At 46.5% G+C, this 25,000-nt stretch overlaps 3 protein-coding genes across 11 annotated transcripts in view; all 3 read right to left on the bottom strand.

The window, feature by feature from the left end:
* The window catches only part of LOC124020472 (proline-rich protein 5-like), a 19,505-nt gene extending 9,049 nt beyond the window's left edge, over positions 1–10,456 (bottom strand). Inside the window, exons 1-3 of the mRNA XM_046335718.1 lie at positions 10,282–10,456; positions 6,951–7,042; positions 6,086–6,226 (exon numbers count right to left, since the gene is read on the bottom strand). Of these exons, the coding sequence (XP_046191674.1) occupies positions 6,086–6,226; positions 6,951–7,042; positions 10,282–10,372 (324 nt within the window). The 5' untranslated portion in view covers positions 10,373–10,456. The remainder of the gene's footprint in view (positions 1–6,085; positions 6,227–6,950; positions 7,043–10,281) is intronic.
* LOC124020470 (proline-rich protein 5-like) overlaps positions 1–25,000 on the bottom strand; it is a 184,094-nt gene that overhangs the window by 11,072 nt on the left and 148,022 nt on the right. The gene's annotated exons all lie outside the window — the stretch shown is intronic.
* Positions 23,406–25,000, bottom strand: part of LOC124020473 (proline-rich protein 5-like) — a 32,979-nt gene continuing 31,384 nt past the window's right edge. The window contains exon 4 of one of the 2 annotated variants that reach the window (XR_006836079.1): positions 23,406–23,599. Coding sequence is in view for 1 of the 2 variants with exons in the window: in XM_046335719.1 (XP_046191675.1) it covers positions 23,515–23,599 (85 nt within the window). In the remaining variant the exon portion in view is untranslated. The remainder of the gene's footprint in view (positions 23,600–25,000) is intronic. The other variant, XM_046335719.1, reaches the window with a different exon arrangement.

Raw genomic sequence — 25,000 nt, 5'->3', positions numbered from 1 at the left:
TGGATGTTTGTCCCATTTGGTGAATGAATGATTAGTTGGTGGACCCCATACTTCACTGCCATATAGAGCAACTGGTTCAACAACTGATGAGCTTTTTGTTGTTGCCAGATTCTAATTGAAATTTTGATTTTAATGTTCCTTTTAATGGCATAGAAGGCTCTTCTTGCTTTGTCTCTCAGCTCCTTCACAGCCATGTGAAAGCTTCCTGTGTATTTAGTCTGATATTTAATAATATATCCTAGATATCCAAAGTGTAGGTTTTGGTGTGTTATAATAGAACTGTGTCCAAATATAATGTCTATTTTTCATCCTGATTTCCAGACCTTTTTTCGAATATTATGATATTCAGTTTTTTTTTTAGAGCCCAGGTCTGACAGAACCTGTGGTTAACGGTCAGAGCCCAGGTCTGACAGAACCTGTGGTTAACAGTCAGAGCCCAGGTCTGACAGAACCTGTGGTTAACAGTCAGAGCCCAGGTCTGACAGAACCTGTGGTTAACAGTCAGAGCCCAGGTCTGACAGAACCTGTGGTTAACGGTCAGAGCCCACATCTGACAGAACCTGTGGTTAACGGTCAGAGCCCAGGTCTGACAGAACCTGTGGTTAACAGTCAGAGCCCAGGTCTGACAGAACCTGTGGTTAACAGTCAGAGCCCAGGTCTGACAGAACCTGTGGTTAACAGTCAGAGCCCAGGTCTGACAGAACCTGTGGTTAACGGTCAGAGCCCACATCTGACAGAACCTGTGGTTAACGGTCAGAGCCCACATCTGACAGAACCTGTGGTTAACGGTCAGAGCCCAGGTCTAACAGAACCTGTGGTTAACGGTCAGAGCCCAGACAGAACCTGTGGTTAACGGTCAGAGCCCACATCTGACAGAACCTGTGGTTAACGGTCAGAGCCCAGGTCTGACAGAACCTGTGGTTAACGGTCAGAGCCCAGGTCTAACAGAACCTGTGGTTAACGGTCAGAGCCCACATCTGACAGAACCTGTGGTTAACGGTCAGAGCCCACATCTGACAGAACCTGTGGTTAACGGTCAGAGCCCAGGTCTGACAGAACCTGTGGTTAACGGTCAGAGCCCAGACAGAACCTGTGGTTAACGGTCAGAGCCCACATCTGACAGAACCTGTGGTTAACGGTCAGAGCCCAGGTCTAACAGAACCTGTGGTTAACGGTCAGAGCCCACATCTGACAGAACCTGTGGTTAACGGTCAGAGCCCAGGTCTAACAGAACCTGTGGTTAACGGTCAGAGCCCAGGTCTGACAGAACCTGTGGTTAACGGTCAGAGCCCAGGTCTAACAGAACCTGTGGTTAACGGTCAGAGCCCACATCTGACAGAACCTGTGGTTAACGGTCAGAGCCCACATCTGACAGAACCTGTGGTTAACGGTCAGAGCCCAGGTCTAACAGAACCTGTGGTTAACGGTCAGAGCCCACATCTGACAGAACCTGTGGTTAACGGTCAGAGCCCACATCTGACAGAACCTGTGGTTAACGGTCAGAGCCCAGGTCTGACAGAACCTGTGGTTAACGGTCAGAGCCCAGGTCTGACAGAACCTGTGGTTAACGGTCAGAGCCCAGGTCTAACAGAACCTGTGGTTAACGGTCAGAGCCCAGGTCTGACAGAACCTGTGGTTAACGGTCAGAGCCCAGGTCTAACAGAACCTGTGGTTAACGGTCAGAGCCCAGGTCTGACAGAACCTGTGGTTAACGGTCAGAGCCCAGGTCTGACAGAACCTGTGGTTAACGGTCAGAGCCCAGGTCTAACAGAACCTGTGGTTAACGGTCAGAGCCCAGGTCTAACAGAACCTGTGGTTAACGGTCAGAGCCCAGGTCTGACAGAACCTGTGGTTAACGGTCAGAGCCCAGGTCTGACAGAACCTGTGGTTAACGGTCAGAGCCCAGGTCTGACAGAACCTGTGGTTAACGGTCAGAGCCCAGGTCTGACAGAACCTGTGGTTAACGGTCAGAGCCCAGGTCTGACAGAACCTGTGGTTAACGGTCAGAGCCCAGGTCTAACAGAACCTGTGGTTAACGGTCAGAGCCCAGGTCTGACAGAACCTGTGGTTAACGGTCAGAGCCCAGGTCTGATAGAACCTGTGGTTAACGGTCAGAGCCCAGACAGAACCTGTGGTTAACAGTCAGAGCCCAGGTCTGATTAACGGTCAGAGCCCAGGTCTGACAGAACCTGTGGTTAACGGTCAGAGCCCAGGTCTGACAGAACCTGTGGTTAACGGTCAGAGCCCAGGTCTGACAGAACCTGTGGTTAACGGTCAGAGCCCAGGTCTGACAGAACCTGTGGTTAACGGTCAGAGCCCAGGTCTGACAGAACCTGTGGTTAACGGCCAGAGCCCAGGTCTGACAGAACCTGTGGTTAACGGTCAGAGCCCAGGTCTGACAGAACCTGTGGTTAACGGTCAGAGCCCAGGTCTGACAGAACCTGTGGTTAACGGTCAGAGCCCAGGTCTAACAGAACCTGTGGTTAACGTTCAGAGCCCAGACAGAACCTGTGGTTCCGGTGCAGATGATCTAGGTGCTGCTGTACCTCCTCCTTAGTGGGAGACAGCAGCACCAGTGTAGCGGCGTTCTTCGTTTGTCAAAAGAGAGTCGGACCGAAATGCAGCGTAGTGGTTACTCATGACTTTAATAGAAAAAATGACACATGAAATAACTATACAAAATACAAAACCACAAACGGAACGAGAAACCTAATTACAGCCTATCTGGTGAAACTACACAGAGACAGGAACAATCACCCACCAAATACAAAGCGAAACCAGGCTACCTAAATACGGTTCCCAATCAGAGACAACGAGAATCACCTGACTCTGATTGAGAACCGCCTCAGGCAGCCAAGCCTATACAACACCCCTAATCAGCCGCGATCCCAAATACTACAAACCCCAATACGAAAATACAATAACATAAACCCATGTCACACCCTGGCCTGACCAAATATAATGAAAACACTAAATACAATGACCAAGGCGTGACAACCAGGTCATCTGCGTACAGCAGACACTTGATTTCAGTGTTGTGTAGGGTGGTGATACCAGGTGCTGCCGATTCTTCTAATGTTTTTGCCAATTCATTAATGTAGATGTTAAATAGTGTTGGACTTATTGGGCAGCCCTGTTTCACTCCACGTCCCTGAGAGAAGATGTCTGTTTGCTTGTTGCCAATTTTAACAGCACATTTGTTTTTAGTGTACACTGATTAAATAACATCATATGTTTTCCCTCCAATACCACTTTATATTAGTTTATTTTTAAAAAGACCTTTGTGCCAAATTGAATCAAATGTTTTCTTGAAGTCTATAAAACACGAGTAGATTGTGCCTTGGTTTACTTGTTGGTCAATTAGAGTGTGGAGGGTGGAAATGTGGTCTGTTGTATGATCATTTAAAAAAAATACAATCTGGTTTCTGCTCAGGACGTTGTGTTCATCAAGGAAATGGTGTTGTCTGCTATTTATGGTACTGCAGAGAATTTAACTCTTTGGACTCATCACATGAGCTGCTGCTACTGTTTATGATCTATCCTGTTGCCTAGTCACTTTATCCCTACCTATATCTACCTCAATTACCTCGTACCCCAGCACATCAACTCAGTACTGGTACCTCGTACCCCTGCACATCAACTCAGTACTGGTACCTCGTACCCCTGCACAACAACTCAGTACTGGTACCTCGTACCCCTGCACATCAACTCAGTACTGGTACCTCGTACCCCAGCACATCAACTCAGTACTGGTACCTCGTACCCCAGCACATCAACTCAGTACTGGTACCTCGTACCCCTGCACATCAACTCAGTACTGGTACCTCGTGTGCACATAACTCAGTACTGGTACCTCGTACCCCTGCACATCAACTCAGTACTGGTACCTCGTGTACATCAACTCAGTACTGGTACCTCGTACCCCTGCACATCAACTCAGTACTGGTACCTCGTGTATATAGTCAAGTTATTACCTCGTACCCCTGCACATCAACTCAGTACTGGTACCTCGTGTATATAGTCAAGTTATTACCTCATACCCCTGCACAACAACTCAGTACTGGTACCTCGTGTGCATAACTCAGTACTGGTACCTCGTACCCCTGCACATCAACTCAGTACTGGTACCTCGTGTATATAGTCAAGTACCTATATAGTCAAGTTATTACCTCGTACCCCTGCACATCAACTCAGTACTGGTACCTCGTGCACACAACAACTCAGTACTGGTACCTCGTGTATATAGTCAAGTTATTACCTCGTACCCCTGCACATCAACTCAGTACTGGTACCTCGTGTATATAGTCAAGTTATTACCTCGTACCCCTGCACATCAACTCAGTACTGGTACCTCGTCTATATAGTCAAGTTATTACCTCGTACCCCTGCACATCAACTCAGTACTGGTACCCCGTGTATATAGTCAAGTTATTACCTCGTACCCCTGCACATCAACTCAGTACTGGTACCCCGTGTATATAGTCAAGTTATTACCTCGTACCCCTGCACATCAACTCAGTACTGGTACCCCGTGTATATAGTCAAGTTATTACCTCGTACCCCTGCACATCAACTCAGTACTGGTACCCCGTGTATATAGTCAAGTTATTACCTCGTACCCCTGCACATCAACTCAGTACTGGTACCTCGTGTATATAGTCAAGTTATTACCTCGTACCCCTGCACATCAACTCAGTACTGGTACCTCGTGTATATAGTCAAGTTATTACCTCGTACCCCTGCACATCAACTCAGTACTGGTACCTTGTACCCCTGCACAGCAACTCAGTACTGGTACCTCGTACCCCTGCACATCAACTCAGTACTGGTACCTTGTGTATACAGTCAAGTTATTACCTCGTACCCCTGCACATCAACTCAGTACTGGTACCTCGTGTATATAGTCAAGTTATTACCTCATACCCCTGCACATCAACTCAGCACTGGTACCTCGTACCCCTGCACATCAACTCAGTACTGGTACCTCGTGTATATAGTCAAGTTATTACCTCGTACCCCTGCACATCAACTCAGTACTGGTACCCCTTGTATATAGTCAAGTTATTACCCCCCCTGCACATCAACTCAGTACTGGTACCCCGTGTATATAGTCAAGTTATTACCTCGTACCCCTGCACATCAACTCAGTACTGGTACCCCTTGTATATAGTCAAGTTATTACCTCGCACACATCAACTCAGTACTGGTACCCCTTGTATATAGTCAAGTTATTACCTCGTACCCCTGCACATCAACTCAGTACTGGTACCCCGTGTATATAGTCAAGTTATTACCTCGTACCCCTGCACATCAACTCAGTACTGGTACCTCTTGTGTATATAGTCAAGTTATTACCTCGTTACATCAACTCAGTATGGTCCTTGTGTCATCAACTATACTTTTCTATACATCAACTCAGTACATTGTTGTGGAAGATTACTGTCAGTCACATTTCATTGTTCATCTCAACTCAGTACTGGTACCTTTACCATGTGACAAATAACATTTGATTTGAGTCAACTTAGTACTGGTCTTGTACCCTGCACATCAACTCAGTACTGGTACCTTGTGTATACAGTCAAGTTATCGTTACTCATTATCGTTATTCCTTGTGTCATTATCTTTTCTATATTTTTCTCTCTACATTGTTGGGAAGACCTGTCAGTCAGCATTTCATTGTTCATCTGCAGCTGTTGTTTACCATGTGACAAATAACATTTGATTTGAGTCCTTATGTGTGTGTGAGTGTGTACGCCCCTGTACGTGTGTGTGTGTGTGTGTGTGTGTGTGTGTGTGTGTGTGTGTGTGTGTGTGTGTGTGTGTGTGTGTGTGTGTACGTGTGTGTGTGTGTACGTGTGTGTGTGTCTATGCCTCTGTACGTGTTTGACTGTGTGTGTGTTTGACTGTGTGTGTGTGTGTGTATGCCTCTGTACGTGTGTGTGTGTGTGTGTGTGTGTGTGTGTGTGTGTGTGTGTGTGTGTGTGTGTGTGTGTGTGTGTGTGTGTGTGTGTGTGTGTGTGTGTGTGTGTGTGTGTGTGTGTGTGTGTGTGTGTGTGTGTGTGTGTGTGTGTGTGTGTGTCCCTACCTGCAGTATCAGTAACATCTGTATGATAGAGGGGGGGACACGGGCGCGGGGGCGGGACAGGGCGTCCTCCAGCTTGATGTTCAGAGTGATAATGCTCCTGAAGTGAAGCAGGGCCAGCTGCCGCACCGACGGCTCCTTACCCTGGTGGAGATTACACACAGAGATTACACACAGAGATTACACACAGAGATTACACACACATAGAAACACATGGAGAGAGACACAGAGAGACAGACACACCTACACACAGAGACAAACAGAAAGAGAAACAGAGATAGAGAGAGAGAGAGAGAGAGAGAGAGAGAGAGAGAGACAGACACACACCTACACACAGAGACAAACAGAGAGAGAAACAGAGACAGAGAGAGAGAGAGAGAGAGAGAGACACACACCTACACACATAAACACACACACAGAGAGAGAGACAGACACACACCTACACACAGAGACAAACAGAGAGCGAAACAGAGACAGAGAGAGAGAGAGAGACACACACACACCATGCTTAGGGCCACTCAACATTCTATTGTATGTTGAAATGTTTTTGGAAAATCTATCAAATTCTCCTATTTTGATTTGGAAAGCTCTGTTGTGTAAGAATGTGCACTGGACTGTTCACAAAATAACTTACTGTTCAAGTGGCTACTGTATGTTGCTTTTTAGTTGTCTGAGTACAACGGAAACACTACAGGGAGAAGTAACCAGTGCTTGACTTGGGCAGGAGCTCACCGGAGCAAATCACCAGCACCTCACATGTTCTACTACTGGAGCTGCTGCTCCTCTTATAGAATATTAGCTCACAAGTATTGTGGAGCTCCTGCAACTGAATATAGACAGTACTGACACCCAAAATGAGTAACTGTACCTGTACTGGGTAGAAGATAGCCTGAAGCATGGACAGAACATCACAGAAGAAGAAGTCCCACGTCTCTGCCAAGGAGTCCAATAGCTTCTGACCTGGAGACAACCAGGAAGTCAAAATAACCAATCAGAAAGTAGCAATGGTGCTAATTAGCATGGACTCAAAAAAGTGTGAATGTTCTATGTTGTAATTTCTCATGGTTTGTCACAGATACAGATCCTGAAAACCACAAACACCAGCAGAGAGATGCATGAACACCCCCCCTCACACATCAACACCCCCCACACATCACACATCAACACCCCTCCCTCACACATCAACACCCCCTCCCATCAACACCCCTCCCTCATCAACACCCCTCCCTCACACATCAACACCCCCTCCCTCACACATCAACACCCCTCCCTCACACATCAACACCCCCTCCCTCACACATCAACACCCCTCCCTCACACATCAACACCCCCTCCCTCACACATCAACACCCCCTCCCTCACACATCAACACCCCCTCCCTCACACATCAACACCCCCTCCCTCACACATCAACACCCCTCCCTCACACATCAACACCCCTCCCTCACACATCAACACCCCCTCCCTCACACATCAACACCCCCTCCCTCACACATCAACACCCCTCCCTCACACATCAACACCCCCTCCCTCATCAACACCCCTCCCTCACACATCAACACATCAACACCCATCACCCTCACACATCAACACCCCTCTCTCACACATCAACACCCCACACATCACACATCAACACCCCTCCCTCACACATCAACACCCCCTCCCAACACCCACACATCAACACCCCCCCTCACACATCAACACCCCCTCCCTCACACATCAACACCCCTCCCTCACACATCAACACCCCTCCCTCACACATCAACACCCCCTCCTCACACATCAACACCCCTCCCTCACACAACACCCCCTCCCTCACATCCCCCTCACACATCAACACCCCCTCCCATCACACATCAACACCCCTCCCTCACACATCAACACCCCCTCCCTCACACATCAACACCCCTCCCTCACACATCAACACCCCCTCCCTCACACATCAACACCCCTCCCTCACACATCAACACCCCCTCCTCACACATCAACACCCCTCCCTCACACATCAACACCCCTCCCTCACACATCCCCCCCTCTCTCACACATCAACACCCCCTCCCTCACACATCAACACCCCCTCCCTCACACATCAACACCCCTCCCTCACACATCAACACCCCTCCTCACACATCAACACCCCCTCCCTCACACATCAACACCCCTCCCTCACACATCAACACCCCTCCCTCACACATCAATACCCCCTCCTCACACATCACACCCCCTCCCTCACACATCAACACCCCCTCTCAACACCCCCTCACACATCAACACCCCTCTCTCACACATCAACACCCCTCTCTCACACATCAACACCCCCTCTCACACATCAACACCCCCTCACACACATCACCACCCCCTCTCTCACACATCAACACCCCCTCTCTCACACATCAACACCCCTCTCACACATCACCACCCCCCTCTCTCACACATCAACCCCCCTCTCTCACACACTGAGATCTGAGACCTGCTTGTGGCAGAGGGAATCCGGAGAGAGATTTAGTTATCAGTTAGCTGTTTCTGAGCAGTGCTGCCAAATGGCACAGTGGTGTGGGCCGCTGGGTCACGGTGGCAGGGAGCGGCTGGGTCACGGTGGCAGGGAGCGGCTGGGTCACGGTGGCAGGGAGCGGCTGGGTCAGGGAGCGGCTGGGTCACGGTGGCAGGGAGCGGCTGGGTCACGGTGGCAGGGAGCGGCTGGGTCACGGTGGCAGGGAGCGGCTGGGTCACGGTGGCAGGGACCTGCGGCTGAGCGGCTGGGTCACGGGGGCAGGGAGCGGCTGGGTCACGGTGGCAGGGAGCGGCTGGGTCACGGTGGCAGGGAGCGGCTGGGTCACGGTGGCAGGGAGCGGCTGGGTCACGGTGGCAGGGAGCGGCTGGGTCACGGGGGCAGGGAGCGGCTGGGTCACGGTGGCAGGGAGCAGCTGGGTCACGGGGGCAGGGAGCGGCTGGGTCACGGGGGCAGGGAGAGGCTGGGTCACGGTGGTGGGGACGGCTGGGTCACGGCTAGAGCAGAGGGCTACTGGGTTCAACCATCTGAAGAGGACAAGTCATTTTGAAAGGGTTCCATTGTAAGAAGCTGACTGACACCAGACGAGGAACCAAAGAGAGGCAGTAAAGGGAGGGAGGAAGGATAGGAGGGTGAGGGACGAGGCCTGGTTCAACTTCTTCAACGATGTCAAATCTCCCATCTGGTTGTGGTCTGAGGTCTGTGACGTTAGTAACACTTCCTGTCTGGTCGCCATGACAATAGCACTTCAGCAGAAATAAGCTGTGTACTTGATGTCAGGGTCAGGTGGTTTGAGCATCTTCACCACTTGACTATACCTCAACGGAGACGATAATGGGCCACAATAGGCTACATCATGAAAAACCAGTACTTCAAACAGTACTACAACAGTACTTCAAACAGTACTACAACAGTACTTCAAATAGTACTACAACAGTACTACAACAGTACTTCAAACAGTACTACAACAGTACTACAACAGTACTACAACAGTACTACAACAGTACTTCAAACAGTACTACAACAGTACTACAACAGTACTACAACAGTACTACAACAGTACTTCAAGCAGTACTACAACAGTAGTTCAAGCAGTACTACAACAGTAGTTCAAGCAGTACTATGACAGTACTTCAAACAGTACTATGACAGTACTTCAAACAGTACTATGACAGTACTTCAAACAGTACTATGACAGTACTTCAAACAGTACTATGACAGTACTTCAAACATCACTTCAAACCGTACTTCAAACAGTACTACAACAGTACTTCAAACAGTACTATGACAGTTCTTCAAGGAATGCTATGACTGTACTTCAAACAGTACTACAACAGTACTTCAAACAGTACTATGACAGTTCTTCAAGGAATGCTATGACTGTACTTCAAACAGTACTACAACAGTACTTCAAACATCACTTCAAACCGTACTTCAAACAGTACTATGACAGTTCTTCAAGGAATGCTATGACTGTACTTCAAACAGTACTACAACAGTACTTCAAACATCACTTCAAACCGTACTTCAAACAGTACTATGACAGTACTACGACAGTACTTCAAACAGTACTACGACAGTACTTCAAACAGTACTATGACAGTACTTCAAACAGTACTATGACATTACTACGACAGTATTTCAAACAGTACTACATCTTTATTGTATTAGTAAGTAATATGATTCATACCTTCATAGAAACGCATTTTGTCCCTCAGTATCACCATTCCCTTTGTCAGCAGCTGATTCTGCAGAGGAGGAAAGAAAACAAGGATCCACATTCTACGACCAGGACTTTAAAATATATATATATTAAGAGTAATGTTGGTAATATCAGAGTAATGTTGGTAATATCAGAGTAATGTTAGTAATATCAGAGTAATGTTAGTAATATCAGAGTAATGTTAGTAATATCAGAGTAATGTTAGTAATATCAAAATAATGTTAGTAATATCAGAGTAATGTAGGAATATCAGAGTAACGTTAGTAATATCAGAGTAATGTAGGAATATCAGAATAATGTTGGTAATATCAGAGTAATGTTAGTAATATCAGAGTAATGTTAGTAATATCAGAGTAATGTAGGAATATCAGAGTAATGTAGGAATATCAGAGTAATGTTAGTAATATCAGAGTAATGTTAGTAATATCAGAGTAATGTTAATATCAGAGTAATGTTAATATCAGAGTAATGTTAATACCAGAGTAATGTTAGTAATACCAGAGTAATGTTAGTAATACCAGAGTAATGTTAGTAATATCAGAGTAATGTTAGTAATATCAGAGTAATGTTAGTAATATCAGAGGAATGTTAGTAATATCAGAGTAATGTTGGTAATATCAGAGTAATGTTAGTAATATCAGAGTAATGTTAGTAATATCAGAGTAATGTAGGAATATCAGAGTAATGTTAGTAATATCAGAGTAATGTTAGTAATATCAGAGTAATGTAGGAATATCAGAGTAATGTTGGTAATATCAGAGTAATGTTAGTAATATCAGAGTAATGTTAGTAATATCAGAGGAATGTTAGTAATATCAGAGTAATGTTAGTAATACCAGAGTAATGTTAGTAATATCAGAGTAATGTAGGAATATCAGAGTAATGTAGGAATATCAGAGGAATGTTAGTAATATTTACATTTACATTTAATATCAGAGTAATGTTAGTAATATCAGAGTAATGTTAGTAATATCAGAGTAATGTTAGTAATATCAGAGTAATGTAGGAATATCAGAGTAACGTTAGTAATATCAGAGGAATGTTAGTAATATCAGAGGAATGTTAGTAATATCAGAGTAATGTAGGAATATCAGAGTAATGTTAGTAATATCAGAGTAATGTTAATATCAGAGTAATGTTAGTAATATCAGAGTAATGTAGGAATATCAGAGTAATGTTAGTAATATCAGAGTAATGTTAGTAATATCAGAGTAATGTTAGTAATATCAGAGTAATGTTAGTAATATCAGAGTAATGTTAGTAATATCAGAGTAATGTTAGGAATATCAGAGTAATGTTAGTAATATCAGAGTAATGTTAATATCAGAGTAATGTTAGTAATATCAGAGTAATGTTAGTAATATCAGAGTAATGTTAGTAATATCAGAGTAATGTTAGTAATATCAGAGTAATGTTAGTAATATCAGAGTAATGTTAGTAATATCAGAGGAATGTTAGTAATATCAGAGTAATGTTAGTAATATCAGAGTAATGTAGGAATATCAGAGTAATGTTAGTAATATCAGAGTAATGTTAATATCAGAGTAATGTTAGTAATACCAGAGTAATGTTAGTAATATCAGAGTAATGTTAGTAATATCAGAGTAATGTTAGTAATATCAGAGTAATGTTAGTAATATCAGAGTAATGTTAGTAATATCAGAGTAATGTTAGTAATATCAGAGTAATGTTAGTAATATCAGAGTAATGTTAGTAATATCAGAGTAATGTTAGTAATATCAGAGTAATGTTAGTAATATCAGAATAATGTTGGTAATATCAGAGTAATGTTAGTAATATCAGAGTAATGTTAGTAATATCAGAATAATGTTGGTAATATCAGAGTAATGTTAGTAATATCAGAGTAATGTTAGTAATATCAGAGGTAATGTTAGTAATATCAGAGTAATGTTAGTAATATCAGAGTAATGTTAGTAATATCAGAGTAATGTTAATAATATGAGGTGCAGAGAGACAATGTTAGTAATAAAGAGCCCAATGCTCTGTCTTCAGTAATGTTAGTAATATCAGCAGTTTAACATTCTGAATAATGTAAGAGTAATATCAGAGCCGCATTGTTCCTGTCTCCTTCTGTTAAATTCAGAGTACCCTTCTCATGTTAGTAATATTCAGCCTCTGTTAATTTCCTCAGTACCCTTCTCATGTTAGTAATATCAGAGTACCCTTCTATGCCCCTCTCTTAAATATCAGCCTTAGTAATATCCTAATGTTAGTAATACCCTTTCAATATCAGAGCCTCTCTTAGTAATATCAATGTTAGTAATACCAGAGTAATGTTAGTAATATCAGCCTCTCTCTCTTTCCCCACCCTTCTAATACTGCCTTGTTAGTAATATCACCCTTCTCACTGCCTCTCTCTTAGTAATACCCTTCACTGCCTTAGTAATATCACCCTTCTCACTGTAATATCTTTCCTCACCCTTCTCACTGCCTCTCTTTCTTTCCTCAGAGTAATGTTAGTAATATCAGAGTAATGTTACTAATATCAGAGTAATGTTACCCTTCTCACTGTAATATCAGAGTCATGTTCTCACTGCCTCAGCTAATCTTCCCTCATATCACTGTAATGTTAGTAATATCAGAGTAATGTTGCCTAATATCTCTAATGTTAGTCACCCTTCTCAATGCCTTAGTCTTTCCTCAGAGTAATGTTGCCTAATATCAGAGTAATGTTAGTAATTCTCAGAGTTCTCTTACCTCACCCTTCTCACTGCCTATCAGAGTCTGTTTCCTCACCCTTCTCACTGCCTCTCTTCTTCCCTCAGAGTAACTGCCTCTAGTACCCTTCTCACTGCTTCTCTTTCCTCACCCAATGTTAGTAATATCAGTCTCACTGCCTCTCTCTCTTCCCTCACCCTGTCTCACTGCCTCTCTCTCTTTCCTCACCCTTCTCAGCAGTTCTCTTTCCTAATCTCACTGCCTCTCTATCTTCCCTCACCCTTCTCACTGCCTTAGTCTTCCCTCACCCTTCTCACTGCCTTCTCTCAGTCCTCACCCTTCTCACTGCCAGTCTCTTTTCCTCACCCTTCTCACTGCTTCTCTTTCCTCACCCTTCTCACTGCCTCTCTATCTTCCCTCACCCTTCTCACTGCCTCTCTCTCTTTCCTCACCCTTCTCACTGCCTCTCTCTCTTTCCTCACCCTTCTCACTGCTTCTCTTTTCTCACCCGTCTCACTGCCTCTCTCTCTTTCCTCACCCTTCTCACTGCCTCTCTTTCTTTCCTCACCCTTCTCACTGCCTCTCTTTCTTTCCTCACCCTTCTCACTGCCTCTCTTTCTTTCCTCACCCTTCTCACTGCCTCTCTCTCTTTCCTCACCCTTCTCACTGCCTCTCTCTCTTTCCCCACCCTTCTCACTGCCTCTCTCTCTTTCCTCACCCTTCTCACTGCCTCTCTTTCTTTCCTCACCCTTCTCACTGCCTCTCTCTTTCCTCACCCTTCTCACTGCCCCTCTCTCTTTCCTCACCCTTCTCACTGCCTCTCTTTCTTTCCTCACCCTTCTCACTGCCCCTCTCTCTTTCCTCACCCTTCTCACTGCCTCGCTCTCTTCCCTCACCCTTCTCACTGCCTCTCTCTCTTTCCTCACCCTTCTCACTGCCTCTCTCTCTTCCCTCACCCTTCTCAATGCCTCTCTCTCTTTCCTCACCCTTCTCACTGCCTCTCTCTCTTTCCTCACCCTTCTCACTGCTTCTCTCTCTTCCCTCACCCTTCTCACTGCCTCTCTCTCTTTCCTCACCCTTCTCACTGCCTCTCTCTCTTCCCTCACCCTTCTCACTGCCTCTCTCTCTTTCCTCACCCTTCTCACTGCTTCTCTTTCCTCACCCTTCTCACTGCCTCTCTCTCTTCCCTCACCCTTCTCACTGCCTTCTCTTTTCCTCACCCTTCTCACTGCCTCTCTCTTTCCTCACCCTTCTCACTGCCTCTCTCTCTTTCCTCACCCTTCTCACTGCCTCTCTCTCTTTCCTCACCCTTCTCACTGCCTCTCTTTTCCCTCACCCTTCTCACTGCCTCTCTCTCTTTCCTCACCCTTCTCACTGCCTCTCTTTCTTTCTCACCCTTCTCACTGCCTCTCTCTTTCCTCACCCTTCTCACTGCCTCTCTCTCTTTCCTCACCCTTCTCACTGCCTCTCTCTCTTTCCTCACCCTTCTCACTGCCTCTCTCTCTTTCCCACCCTTCTCACTGCCTCTCTCTCTTTCCTCACCCTTCTCACTGCCTCTCTCTCTTTCCCTCACCCTTCTCACTGCCTCTCTCTTTCCTCACCCTTCTCACTGCCCCTCTCTCTTCCCTCACCCTTCTCACTGCCTCTCTTTCTTTCCTCACCCTTCTCACTGCTTCTCTTTCCTCACCCGTCTCACTGCCTCTCTCTCTTTCCTCACCCTTCTCACTGCCTCTCTTTCTTTCCTCACCCTTCTCACTGCCTCTCTCTCTTTCCTCACCCTTCTCACTGCCTCTCTCTTTCCCTCACCCTTCTCACTGCCTCTCTCTCTTCCTCACCCTTCTCACTGCTTCTCTTTCTCACCCTTCCTCCTCTCTCTTTCCCTCACCCTTCTCACTGCCTCTCTCTCTTTCCTCACCCTTCTCACTGCTTCTCTTTCCTCACCCTTCTCACTGCCTCTCTATCTTCCCTCACCCTTCTCACTGCCTCTCTCTCTTTCCTCACCCTTCTCACTGCCTCTCTTTCCTCACCCTTCTCACTGCCTCTCTCTCTTTCCTCACCCTTCTCACTGCTTCTCTTTCCTCACCCTTCTCACTGCCTCTCTATCTTCCCTCACCCTTCTCACTGCCTCTCTCTCTTTCCTCACCCTTCTCACTGCCTCTCTCTCTTTCCTCACCCTTCTCACTGCTTCTCTTTTCTCACCCGTCTCACTGCCTCTCTATCTTCCCTCACCCTTCTCACTGCCTCTCTCTCTTCCCTCACCCTTCTCACTGCCTCTCTCTCTTTCCTCACCCTTCTCACTGCTTCTCTTTCCTCACCCTTCTCACTGCCTCTCTATCTTCCCTCACCCTTCTCACTGCTTCTCTATCTTCCCTCACCCTTCTCACTGCCTCTCTATCTTCCCTCACCCTTCTCACTGCCTCTCTCTCTTTCCTCACCCTTCTCACTGCCTCTCTCTCTTTCCTCACCCTTCTCACTGCTTCTCTATCTTCCCTCACCCTTCTCACTGCCTCTCTCTCTTTCCTCACCCTTCTCACTGCCTCTCTCTCTTTCCTCACCCTTCTCACTGCCTCTCTCTCTTTCCTCACCCTTCTCACTGCCTCTCTCTTTCCTCACCCTTCTCACTGCCTCTCTATCTTCCCTCACCCTTCTCACTGCCTCTCTCTCTTTCCTCACCCTTCTCACTGCCTCTCTATCTTCCCTCACCCTTCTCACTGCCTCTCTCTCTTTCCTCACCCTTCTCACTGCCTCTCTCTCTTCCTCACCCTTCTCACTGCTTCTCTTTCCTCACCCTTCTCACTGCCTTCTCACTCACCCTTCTCACTGCTCTCTCTCTTCCTCACCCTTCTCACTGCTTCTCTCTTTCCTCACCCTTCTCACTGCCTCTCTACTTCCTCACCCTTCTCACTGCCTCTCTCTCTTCCCTCACCCTTCTCACTGCCTCTCTCTCTTCCCTCACCCTTCTCACTGCCTCTCTCTCTTCCTCACCCTTCTCACTGCCTCTCCTCACCCTTCTCACTGCCTCTCTCTTCCTCACCCTTCTCACTGCCTCTCACCCTTCTCACTGCCTCTCTCTCTTTCCTCACCCTTCTCACTGCCTCTTCTTTTCCTCACCCTCTCACTGCCTCTCTCTATCTTCCCTCACCCTTCTCACTGCCTCTCTCTCTTCCCTCACCCTTCTCACTGCCTCTCTCTCTTTCCTCACCCTTCTCACTGCTTCTCTATTTCCTCACCCTTCTCACTGCCTCTCTATCTTCCCTCACCCTTCTCACTGCCTCTCTCTCTTCCCTCACCCTTCTCACTGCCTCTCTCTCTTCCCTCACCCTTCTCACTGCCTCTCTCTTTTCCTCACCCTTCTCACTGCCTCTCTCTCTTCCTCACCCTTCTCACTGCCTCTCTCTCTTCCCTCACCCTTCTCACTGCCTCTCTCTTTCCTCACCCTTCTCACTGCCTCTCTCTCTTTCCTCACCCTTCTCACTGCCTCTCTCTCTTCCTCACCCTTCTCACTGCCTCTTCTTTCCTCACCCTTCTCACTGCCTCTCTATCTTCCCTCACCCTTCTCACTGCCTCTCTCTCTTTCCCCTCACCCTTCTCACTGCCTCTCTATCTTCCCCCCACCCTCACTGCCTCTCTCTCTTTCCTCACCCTTCCACTGCTTCCCCTCAACCCTTCTCACTGCCTCTCTCTTTCCTCACCCTTCTCACCCTCATGTCACTCCTCTGTGCCCTCCCACCCTTCTCAACCCACATGTCCCTCCTCTCACTGCCCTTTCCCACCCTTCTAAACCCACATGTCCTCCTCTGTGCCCTTTCTTTCCCACCCTTCCACCCCCTCAACTGCCTCCTCTATCTTCCCACATGTCACTCCTCTGTGCCCTTTCCCACCCCTAAACCCACATGTCACTCCTCTGTGCCACTTTCCACCCCTAAACCCACATGTCACTCCTCTGTGCCCTTTCCCACCCCTAAACCCACATGTCACTCCTCTGTGCCCTTTCCCACCCCTAAACCCACATGTCACTCCTCTGTGCCCTTTCCCACCCCTAAACCCACATGTCACTCCTCTGTGCCCTTTCCCACCCCTAAACCCACATGTCACTCCTCTGTGCCCTTTCCCACCCCTAAACCCACATGTCACTCCTCTGTGCCCTTTCCCACCCCTAAACCCACATGTCACTCCTCTGTGCCCTTTCCCACCCCTAAACCCACATGTCACTCCTCTGTGCCCTTTCCCACCCCTAAACCCACATGTCACTCCTCTGTGCCCTTTCCCACCCCTAAACCCACATGTCACTCCTCTGTGCCCTTTCCCACCCCTAAACCCACATGTCACTCCTCTGTGCCCTTTCCCACCCCTAAACCCACATGTCACTCCTCTGTGCCCTTTCCCACCCCTAAACCCACATGTCACTCCTCTGTGCCCTTTCCCACCCCTAAACCCACTCGCTCAGCCCAGTGACAACACCAACACCTTACTTGCTCTGAACACTGTGTGGTACTCTATGAACACTGTGTGGTACTCTATGAACACTGTGTGGTACTCTATGAACACTGTGTGGTACTCTATGAACACTGTGTGGTACTCTATGAACACTGTGTGGTACTCTATGAACACTGTGTGGTACTCTATGAACACTGTGTGGTACCCAACTTATTCAAAGTTAGGGAAATGGAGGAGGTATTGGTCAAAGCCAAGGCATATCTATACACTGAGTTTACAAAACATTAAGAACATCTGCTCTTTCCAGAACAGTCTGACCAGGTGAATCCTGGTGAAAGATATGATCCCATATTGACGTCAGTTGTTACATCCACTTCAGTCAGTGTAGATGAAGGGGAGGAGACGGGTTAAAGACGGAGTGTTAAGCCTTGTGACTGCTGAGATGTGGATTGTGTCTGTGTGGCCTTCAGAGGGTGAATGGACAAGACAAAAGATTTAAGTGCCTTTGAACGGGGTCTGGTAGTAGGTGCCAGGAGCACCGGTTTTGTGTCACGCTCCTTCAGTTTCTAGTGACACAGCTGTGGGAAGTTTTGGAGTCAACATGGGCCAGCCTCCCTGTGGAACGCTTTCGACACCTTGTAGAGTCCATGATCCAATGAATTGAATGCTGTTCTGAGGGCAAAAGGGGGTGCAATGCAATATTAGGGAAGTGTTCTTAATGTTTTGTCCACTCAGTGTAGATTCCTAAACAGGTCCTCTGGCAGTGGTGGAAAAAGTACCTAATTATCATACTGGAGTAAAGGTAAAGATACCTTATTAGAAAATGACTCAAGTAAAAGTGAAATTCACCCAGTAAAATACTACAGGGTAGCCTAGTGAGGCAACAGGGTAGCCTAGTGAGGCAGCAGGGTAGCCTAGTGGGGCAGCAGGGTAGCCTAGTGGGGCAGCAGGGTAGCCTAGTGGGGCAGCAGGGTAGCCTAGTGAGGTGGCAGGGTAGCCTAGTAGCCTAGTGGAGCAGCAGGGTAGCCTAGTGGGGCGGCAGGGTAGCTTAGTGGTTAAAGCGTTGGACTAGTAACTGGAAGGTTGCAAGTTCAAACCCCCGAGCTGACAAGGTACAAATCTGTCGTTCTGCCCCTGAACAGGCAGTTAACCCACTGTTCCCAGGCCGTCATTCAAAATAAGAATTTGTTCTTAACTGACTTGCCTAGTTAAATAAAGGTAAAATAAAAAACATGAGTAAAAGTCTACAAGTATTTCTATTTGTTTTTTATCAAAAGTAAAAGTATAAATCATTTCAAATCCCTGATATTAAGCAGACCAGACAGCATCATAATTATTATTATTATTATTATTTTAAATGTACAGATAGCCAGGTGCACACTCCCACACTCAGACATCATTTACAAATGAAGCATGTGTGTTTATTGAGTCCACCAGATCAGAGGCAGTAGGGAGGACCAGGGAGGACCAGAGATGTTCTCTTGATAAGTGTGTGAATTTGACCATGTTCCTGTCCTGTTAAGCATTCCAAATGTAACGAGTACTTTGGGTGGCAGGGAAAATTTATGGAGTGAAAAGTACATTATTTGCTTTAGGAATGTAGTGAAGTAAAAGTTGTCATAAATATAAATAGTAAAGTACAGATACCTAAAAAATGACGTAAGTAGTACTTTAAAGTATTTTTACTTATGTACTTTACACCACTGTCCTGTGGTAGACTGGAGAGTAAGACAGGTACTTCCTTTTTCACATCCAGTAACGAGAAGGTCACAGGGCTCCTCATAACCACACAGGAAATGACCCATCATGTCTTCTACAGCAGCAACGGACTGACAGAGTTTATAATCTGACTGGAAGAAAGGGTATAGAGTCATGTCCAACAGCCTAGTTACTCAGCTGACTGGAAGACAGGGTGTAGAGTCATGTCCAACAGCCTAGTTACTCAGCTGACTGGAAGACAGGGTATAGAGTCATGTCCAACAGCCTAGTTACTCAGCTGACTGGAAGACAGGGTGTAGAGTCATGTCCAACAGCCTAGTTACTCAGCTGACTGGAAGACAGGGTATAGAGTCATGTCCAACAGCCTAGTTACTCAGCTGACTGGAAGACAGGGTATAGAGTCATGTCCAACAGCCTAGTTACTCAGCTGACTGGAAGACAGGGTGTAGAGTCATGTCCAACAGCCTAGTTACTCAGCTGACTGGAAGACAGGGTATAGAGTCATGTCCAACAGCCTAGTTACTCAGCTGACTGGAAGACAGGGTATAGAGTCATGTCCAACAGCCTAGTTACTCAGCTGACTGGAAGAAAGGGTATAGAGTCATGTCCAACAGCCTAGTTACTCAGCTGACTGGAAGACAGGGTGTAGAGTCACGTCCAACAGCCAAGTTACTCAGCTGACTGGAAGACAGGGTATAGAGTCATGTCCAACAGCCTAGTTACTCAGCTGACTGGAAGACAGCGTGTAGAGTCATGTCCAACAACCTAGTTACTCAGCTGACTGGAAGACAGGGTATAGAGTCACGTCCAACAGCCTAGTTACTCAACTGACTGGAAGACAGCGTATAGAGTCATGTCCAACAGCCTAGTTACTCAGCTGACTGGAAGACAGGGTATAGAGTCATGTCCAACAGCCTAGTTACTCAGCTGACTGGAAGAAAGGGTATAGAGTCATGTCCAACAGCCTAGTTACTCAGCTGACTGGAAGACAGGATGTAGAGTCATGTCCAACAGCCTAGTTACTCAGCTGACTGGAAGACAGGGTGTAGAGTCACGTCCAACAGCCAAGTTACTCAGCTGACTGGAAGACAGGGTATAGAGTCACGTCCAACAGCCTAGTTACTCAACTGACTGGAAGACAGCGTATAGAGTCATGTCCAACAGCCTAGTTACTCAGCTGACTGGAAGACAGGGTATAGAGTCATGTCCAACAGCCTAGTTACTCAGCTGACTGGAAGACAGGGAGTCATGTCCAACAGCCTAGTTACTCAGCTGACTGGAAGACAGGGTATAGAGTCATGTCCAACAGCCTAGTTACTCAGCTGACTGGAAGACAGGGTATAGAGTCATGTCCAACAGCCTAGTTACTCAGCTGACTGGAAGACAGGGTATAGAGTCATGTCCAACAGCCTAGTTACTCAGCTGACTGGAAGACAGGGTATAGAGTCATGTCCAACAGCCTAGTTACTCAGCTGACTGGAAGACAGGGTATAGAGTCATGTCCAACAGCCTAGTTACTCAGCTGACTGGAAGACAGGGTATAGAGTCATGTCCAACAGCCTAGTTACTCAGCTGACTGGAAGACAGGGTATAGAGTCATGTCCAACAGCCTAGTTACTCAGCTGACTGGAAGACAGGGTATAGAGTCATGTCCAACAGCCTAGTTACTCAGCTGACTGGAAGACAGGGTATAGAGTCATGTCCAACAGCCTAGTTACTCAGCTGACTGGAAGACAGGGTATAGAGTCATGTCCAACAGCCTAGTTACTCAGCTGACTGGAAGACAGGGTATAGAGTCATGTCCAACAGCCTAGTTACTCAGCTGACTGGAAGAAAGGGTATAGAGTCATGTCCAACAGCCTAGTTACTCAGCTGACTGGAAGACAGGGTATAGAGTCATGTCCAACAGCCTAGTTACTCAGCTGACTGGAAGACAGCGTGTAGAGTCATGTCCAACAGCCTAGTTACTCAGCTGACTGGAAGACAGGGTATAGAGTCATGTCATGTGTTACTGTGTTTGGTCAGGTAGCTCCAGATTCAGGAAATGAGAGAGCTGTGTCCACACCATTACCAGCCTGTCTAAGTACTGTATCACTGTGGCACGTATCCTGGAAACAGTAGAATGTCTGTTGTTGTTGAGTTGAATCATTTATACTCCAGTATTCAGCAGGGCAGACATCATGTCCCCAAGCCATCACGTTTGATGAAGTCTGTAGATTGTGGTGTCCAATAAAAACACTACATTCAGAAATATAACACACACACACACACACACACACACACACACACACACACACACACACACACACACACACACACACACACACACACACACACACACACACACACACACACACACACACACACACACACACACACACACACACACAGCACTCTACAGGATTGGGCCTGATGAGAAATAAGCCATGCAATGGAAACAGCCTCATTATGTTGAAGCAGAGAGTCATGTGTAATAAGACTATGGTGAATTGACAACATCATGGCATTTACAGTCTGAAGTCCAACCATAACCCTGGGCTATGTCTAATGCAAGGAACAACCTCTTACACGCGCATCAGGGTGAATGTAAAGGGTGTGTGTGTGTCTGTTTGCAATGCATGCGTGTGTGCTTACGTGCCTGTCTGACTGTTTTATTCTTGTCTGTATGTTTGAACATATTAACATGGTTTGAGACAGACAGACAGACAGACAGACAGACAGACAGACAGACAGACAGACAGACAGACAGACAGACAGACAGACAGACAGACAGACAGACAGACAGACAGACAGACAGACAGACAGACAGACAGACAGACAGACAGACAGACAGAGACAGACAGACAGACAGACAGACAGAGACAGACAGAGACAGACAGAGACAGACAGCGAGAGAGAGACAGACAGACAGACGAGAGAGACAGACAGACAGCGACAGACAGACAGACGACAGACAGCGACAGCGACAGACAGCGACAGCCAGCCAGCCAGCCAGCCAGCCAGCCAGCCAGCCAGCCAGCCAGACAGACAGACAGACAGACAGACAGACAGACAGACAGACAGACAGACAGACAGACAGACAGACAGACAGACAGTTTTTACTCAACGATTCAACCATTAGGAACATGTTCTGGTGGTTAAAAACGGCCCACTACATGTCACTGAGTGGCAATTCTACTGAGCACTGAAACACTAGGCAGGTTCTATGAACACCAGCCATTTGTATTTGTGGGTTTGCCTTGTTATTGTGTGCATATGTGGGGAGTGGGTGTATGACTGTTTTCCATTCCACCCTGGCAACACATTCTCACATGTACACCTTCAACCTCAAAACGGAAGGCAAGTCAATATCAATTTACAGTTAAAACCAGGCAGAATGCTTTGGCCCGTTAAAATGAATCCTCTGAGCCTGATGTACAAAGAGCTGCTCATGCATATATAAAGATAACACTAGCTAGCACCACCACCAAGTCAAACCGAAATACGCTATTCAATTTGCTCTTCACAGATCTCCCTTTCTGGTCATTTCTACTGTGTTTACCAGAAAGGTGAAACAGGTGAAACTCTGTCTTACTGTGTTGTTTTTACTAACAGCAGGGTCATTCTTACAGCTGTGGTTATTAGAGTTGTGAGGAGAGATGAGAAAGTGTGTGACTGGCAGAGGCAGAGAGAGAAACAGAGAGTGAGAAACAGAGAGAGAAACAGAGAGAGAAACAGAGAGAGAAACAGAGAGAGAGAAACAGAGAGAGAGAAACAGAGAGCGAGAAACAGAGAGCGAGAAACAGAGAGAAACAGAGAAACAGAGAGAGAGAAACAGAGAGAGAGAAACAGAGAGAGAGAAACAGAGAGAGAGAAACAGAGAGAGAGAAACAGAGAGAGAGAAACAGAGAGAGAGAAACAGAGAGAGAAACAGAGAGAGAAACAGAGAGAGAGAAACAGAGAGAGAGAAACAGAGAGAGAGAAACAGAGAGAGAGAAACAGAGAGCGAGAAACAGAGAGAGAGAAACAGAGAGAGAGAAACAGAGAGAGAAACAGAGAGAGAAACAGAGAGCGAGAAACAGAGAGAGAGAAACAGAGAGAGAAACAGAGAGAGAGAAACAGAGAGAGAGAAACAGAGAGAGAGAAACAGAGAGAGAGAAACAGAGAGAGAGAAACAGAGAGAGAAACAGAAACAGAGAGAGAGAAACAGAGAGATAGAAACAGAGAGAGAGAAACAGAGAGATAGAAACAGAGAGATAGAAACAGAGAGAAAAACAGAGAGAAAAACAGAGAGAGCGACAGGGAGCGAAAGAAACAGAGAGAGAGGGAGAGAGAGACAGAGAGCAATAGAAGTGTATAGGTACAGGTCAGAGGTTATACAGTATGTCACCTGACTCCCTCATTGAGGATGTAGAGGTCATTCTCTCCCAGGTCTTTCCTCTGGAACACAGCTATCACCGCATTGTGGATGCTGCAGGAACACACACACACACACACACACACACACACACACACACACACACACACACACACACACACACACACACACACACACACACACACACACACACACACACACACACACACACACACACACACACACCGGGAGACAGTGTTAGAGTACAGCAGGGGAGAAAGCAGCTGCAGCAAACAAACAAACAATAGAGAGATGATCAGAACGTACAGTCCAATTATCACTCACACAGTAGATTCACATACCCACAGCCATCCATCCATTCAGCCATCCATCCATCCATTCAGCCATCCATCCATCCATTCATACCTACAGCCATCCATTCATCCATTCATCCACACGGCCATCCATCCATCCATCCATTCATCCACACAGCCATCCATCCATCCATTCATCCACACGGCCATCCATCCATCCATCCACACGGCCATCCATCCATTCATACCCACAGCCATCCATCCATTCATACCCACAGCCATCCATCCATCCATTCATCCACACGGCCATCCATCCATCCATTCATCCACACGGCCATCCATCCATCCATTCATACCCACAGCCATCCATCCATCCATCCATTCATCCACACAGCCATCCATCCATTCATCCACACAGCCATCCAACCATCCATCCATCCATCCATCCATTCATACACACAGCCATCCATCATCCATCTAGCCATCCATCCACACAGCCATCCATCCATCCACACAGCCATCCATCCATCCATCCACACGGCCATCCATCCATTCAACCATTCAGCCATCCATCCATCCAACCATTCAGCCATCCATCCACACAGCCATCCATCTAGCCATCCATCCATACCCACAGCCATCCATCCATTCATCCACACGGCCATCCATCCATCCACACAGCCATCCATCCATCCACACAGCCATCCATCCATCCATCCACACAGCCATCCATCCATCCATCCATCCACACAGTAAACGTGCTGTAAACGTGCTGTAAACATACTGTAAACGTGCTGTAAATGTACTGTAAATGTGCTGTAAATGTGCTGTAAATGTGCTGTAAATGTACTGTAAATGTGCTGTAAATGTACTGTAAATGTACTGTAAATGTGCTGTAAATGTGCTGTAAATGTGCTGTAAATGTACTGTAAATGTACTGTAAACGTGCTGTAAACGTGCTGTAAATGTGCTGTAAATGTACTGTAAATGTACTGTAAATGTACTGTAAATGTACTGTAAACGTGCTGTAAACGTGCTGTAAACGTGCTGTAAATGTGCTGTAAATGTACTGTAAATGTACTGTAAACGTGCTGTAAACGTGCTGTAAACGTGCTGTAAATGTGCTGTAAATGTGCTGTAAACGTGCTGTAAACGTGCTAGTATATCTGACGTGACTAGTAGAAGTCTTGTTAGTTATTCA

The sequence above is a fragment of the Oncorhynchus gorbuscha genome, unplaced genomic scaffold (assembly GCF_021184085.1).
Source record: "Oncorhynchus gorbuscha isolate QuinsamMale2020 ecotype Even-year unplaced genomic scaffold, OgorEven_v1.0 Un_scaffold_828, whole genome shotgun sequence".
Classification (NCBI taxonomy): Eukaryota; Metazoa; Chordata; class Actinopteri; order Salmoniformes; family Salmonidae; genus Oncorhynchus; species Oncorhynchus gorbuscha.
Note: the sequence above shows the minus strand (reverse complement) of the source record. Positions and strands in the feature narration are given on the sequence as shown.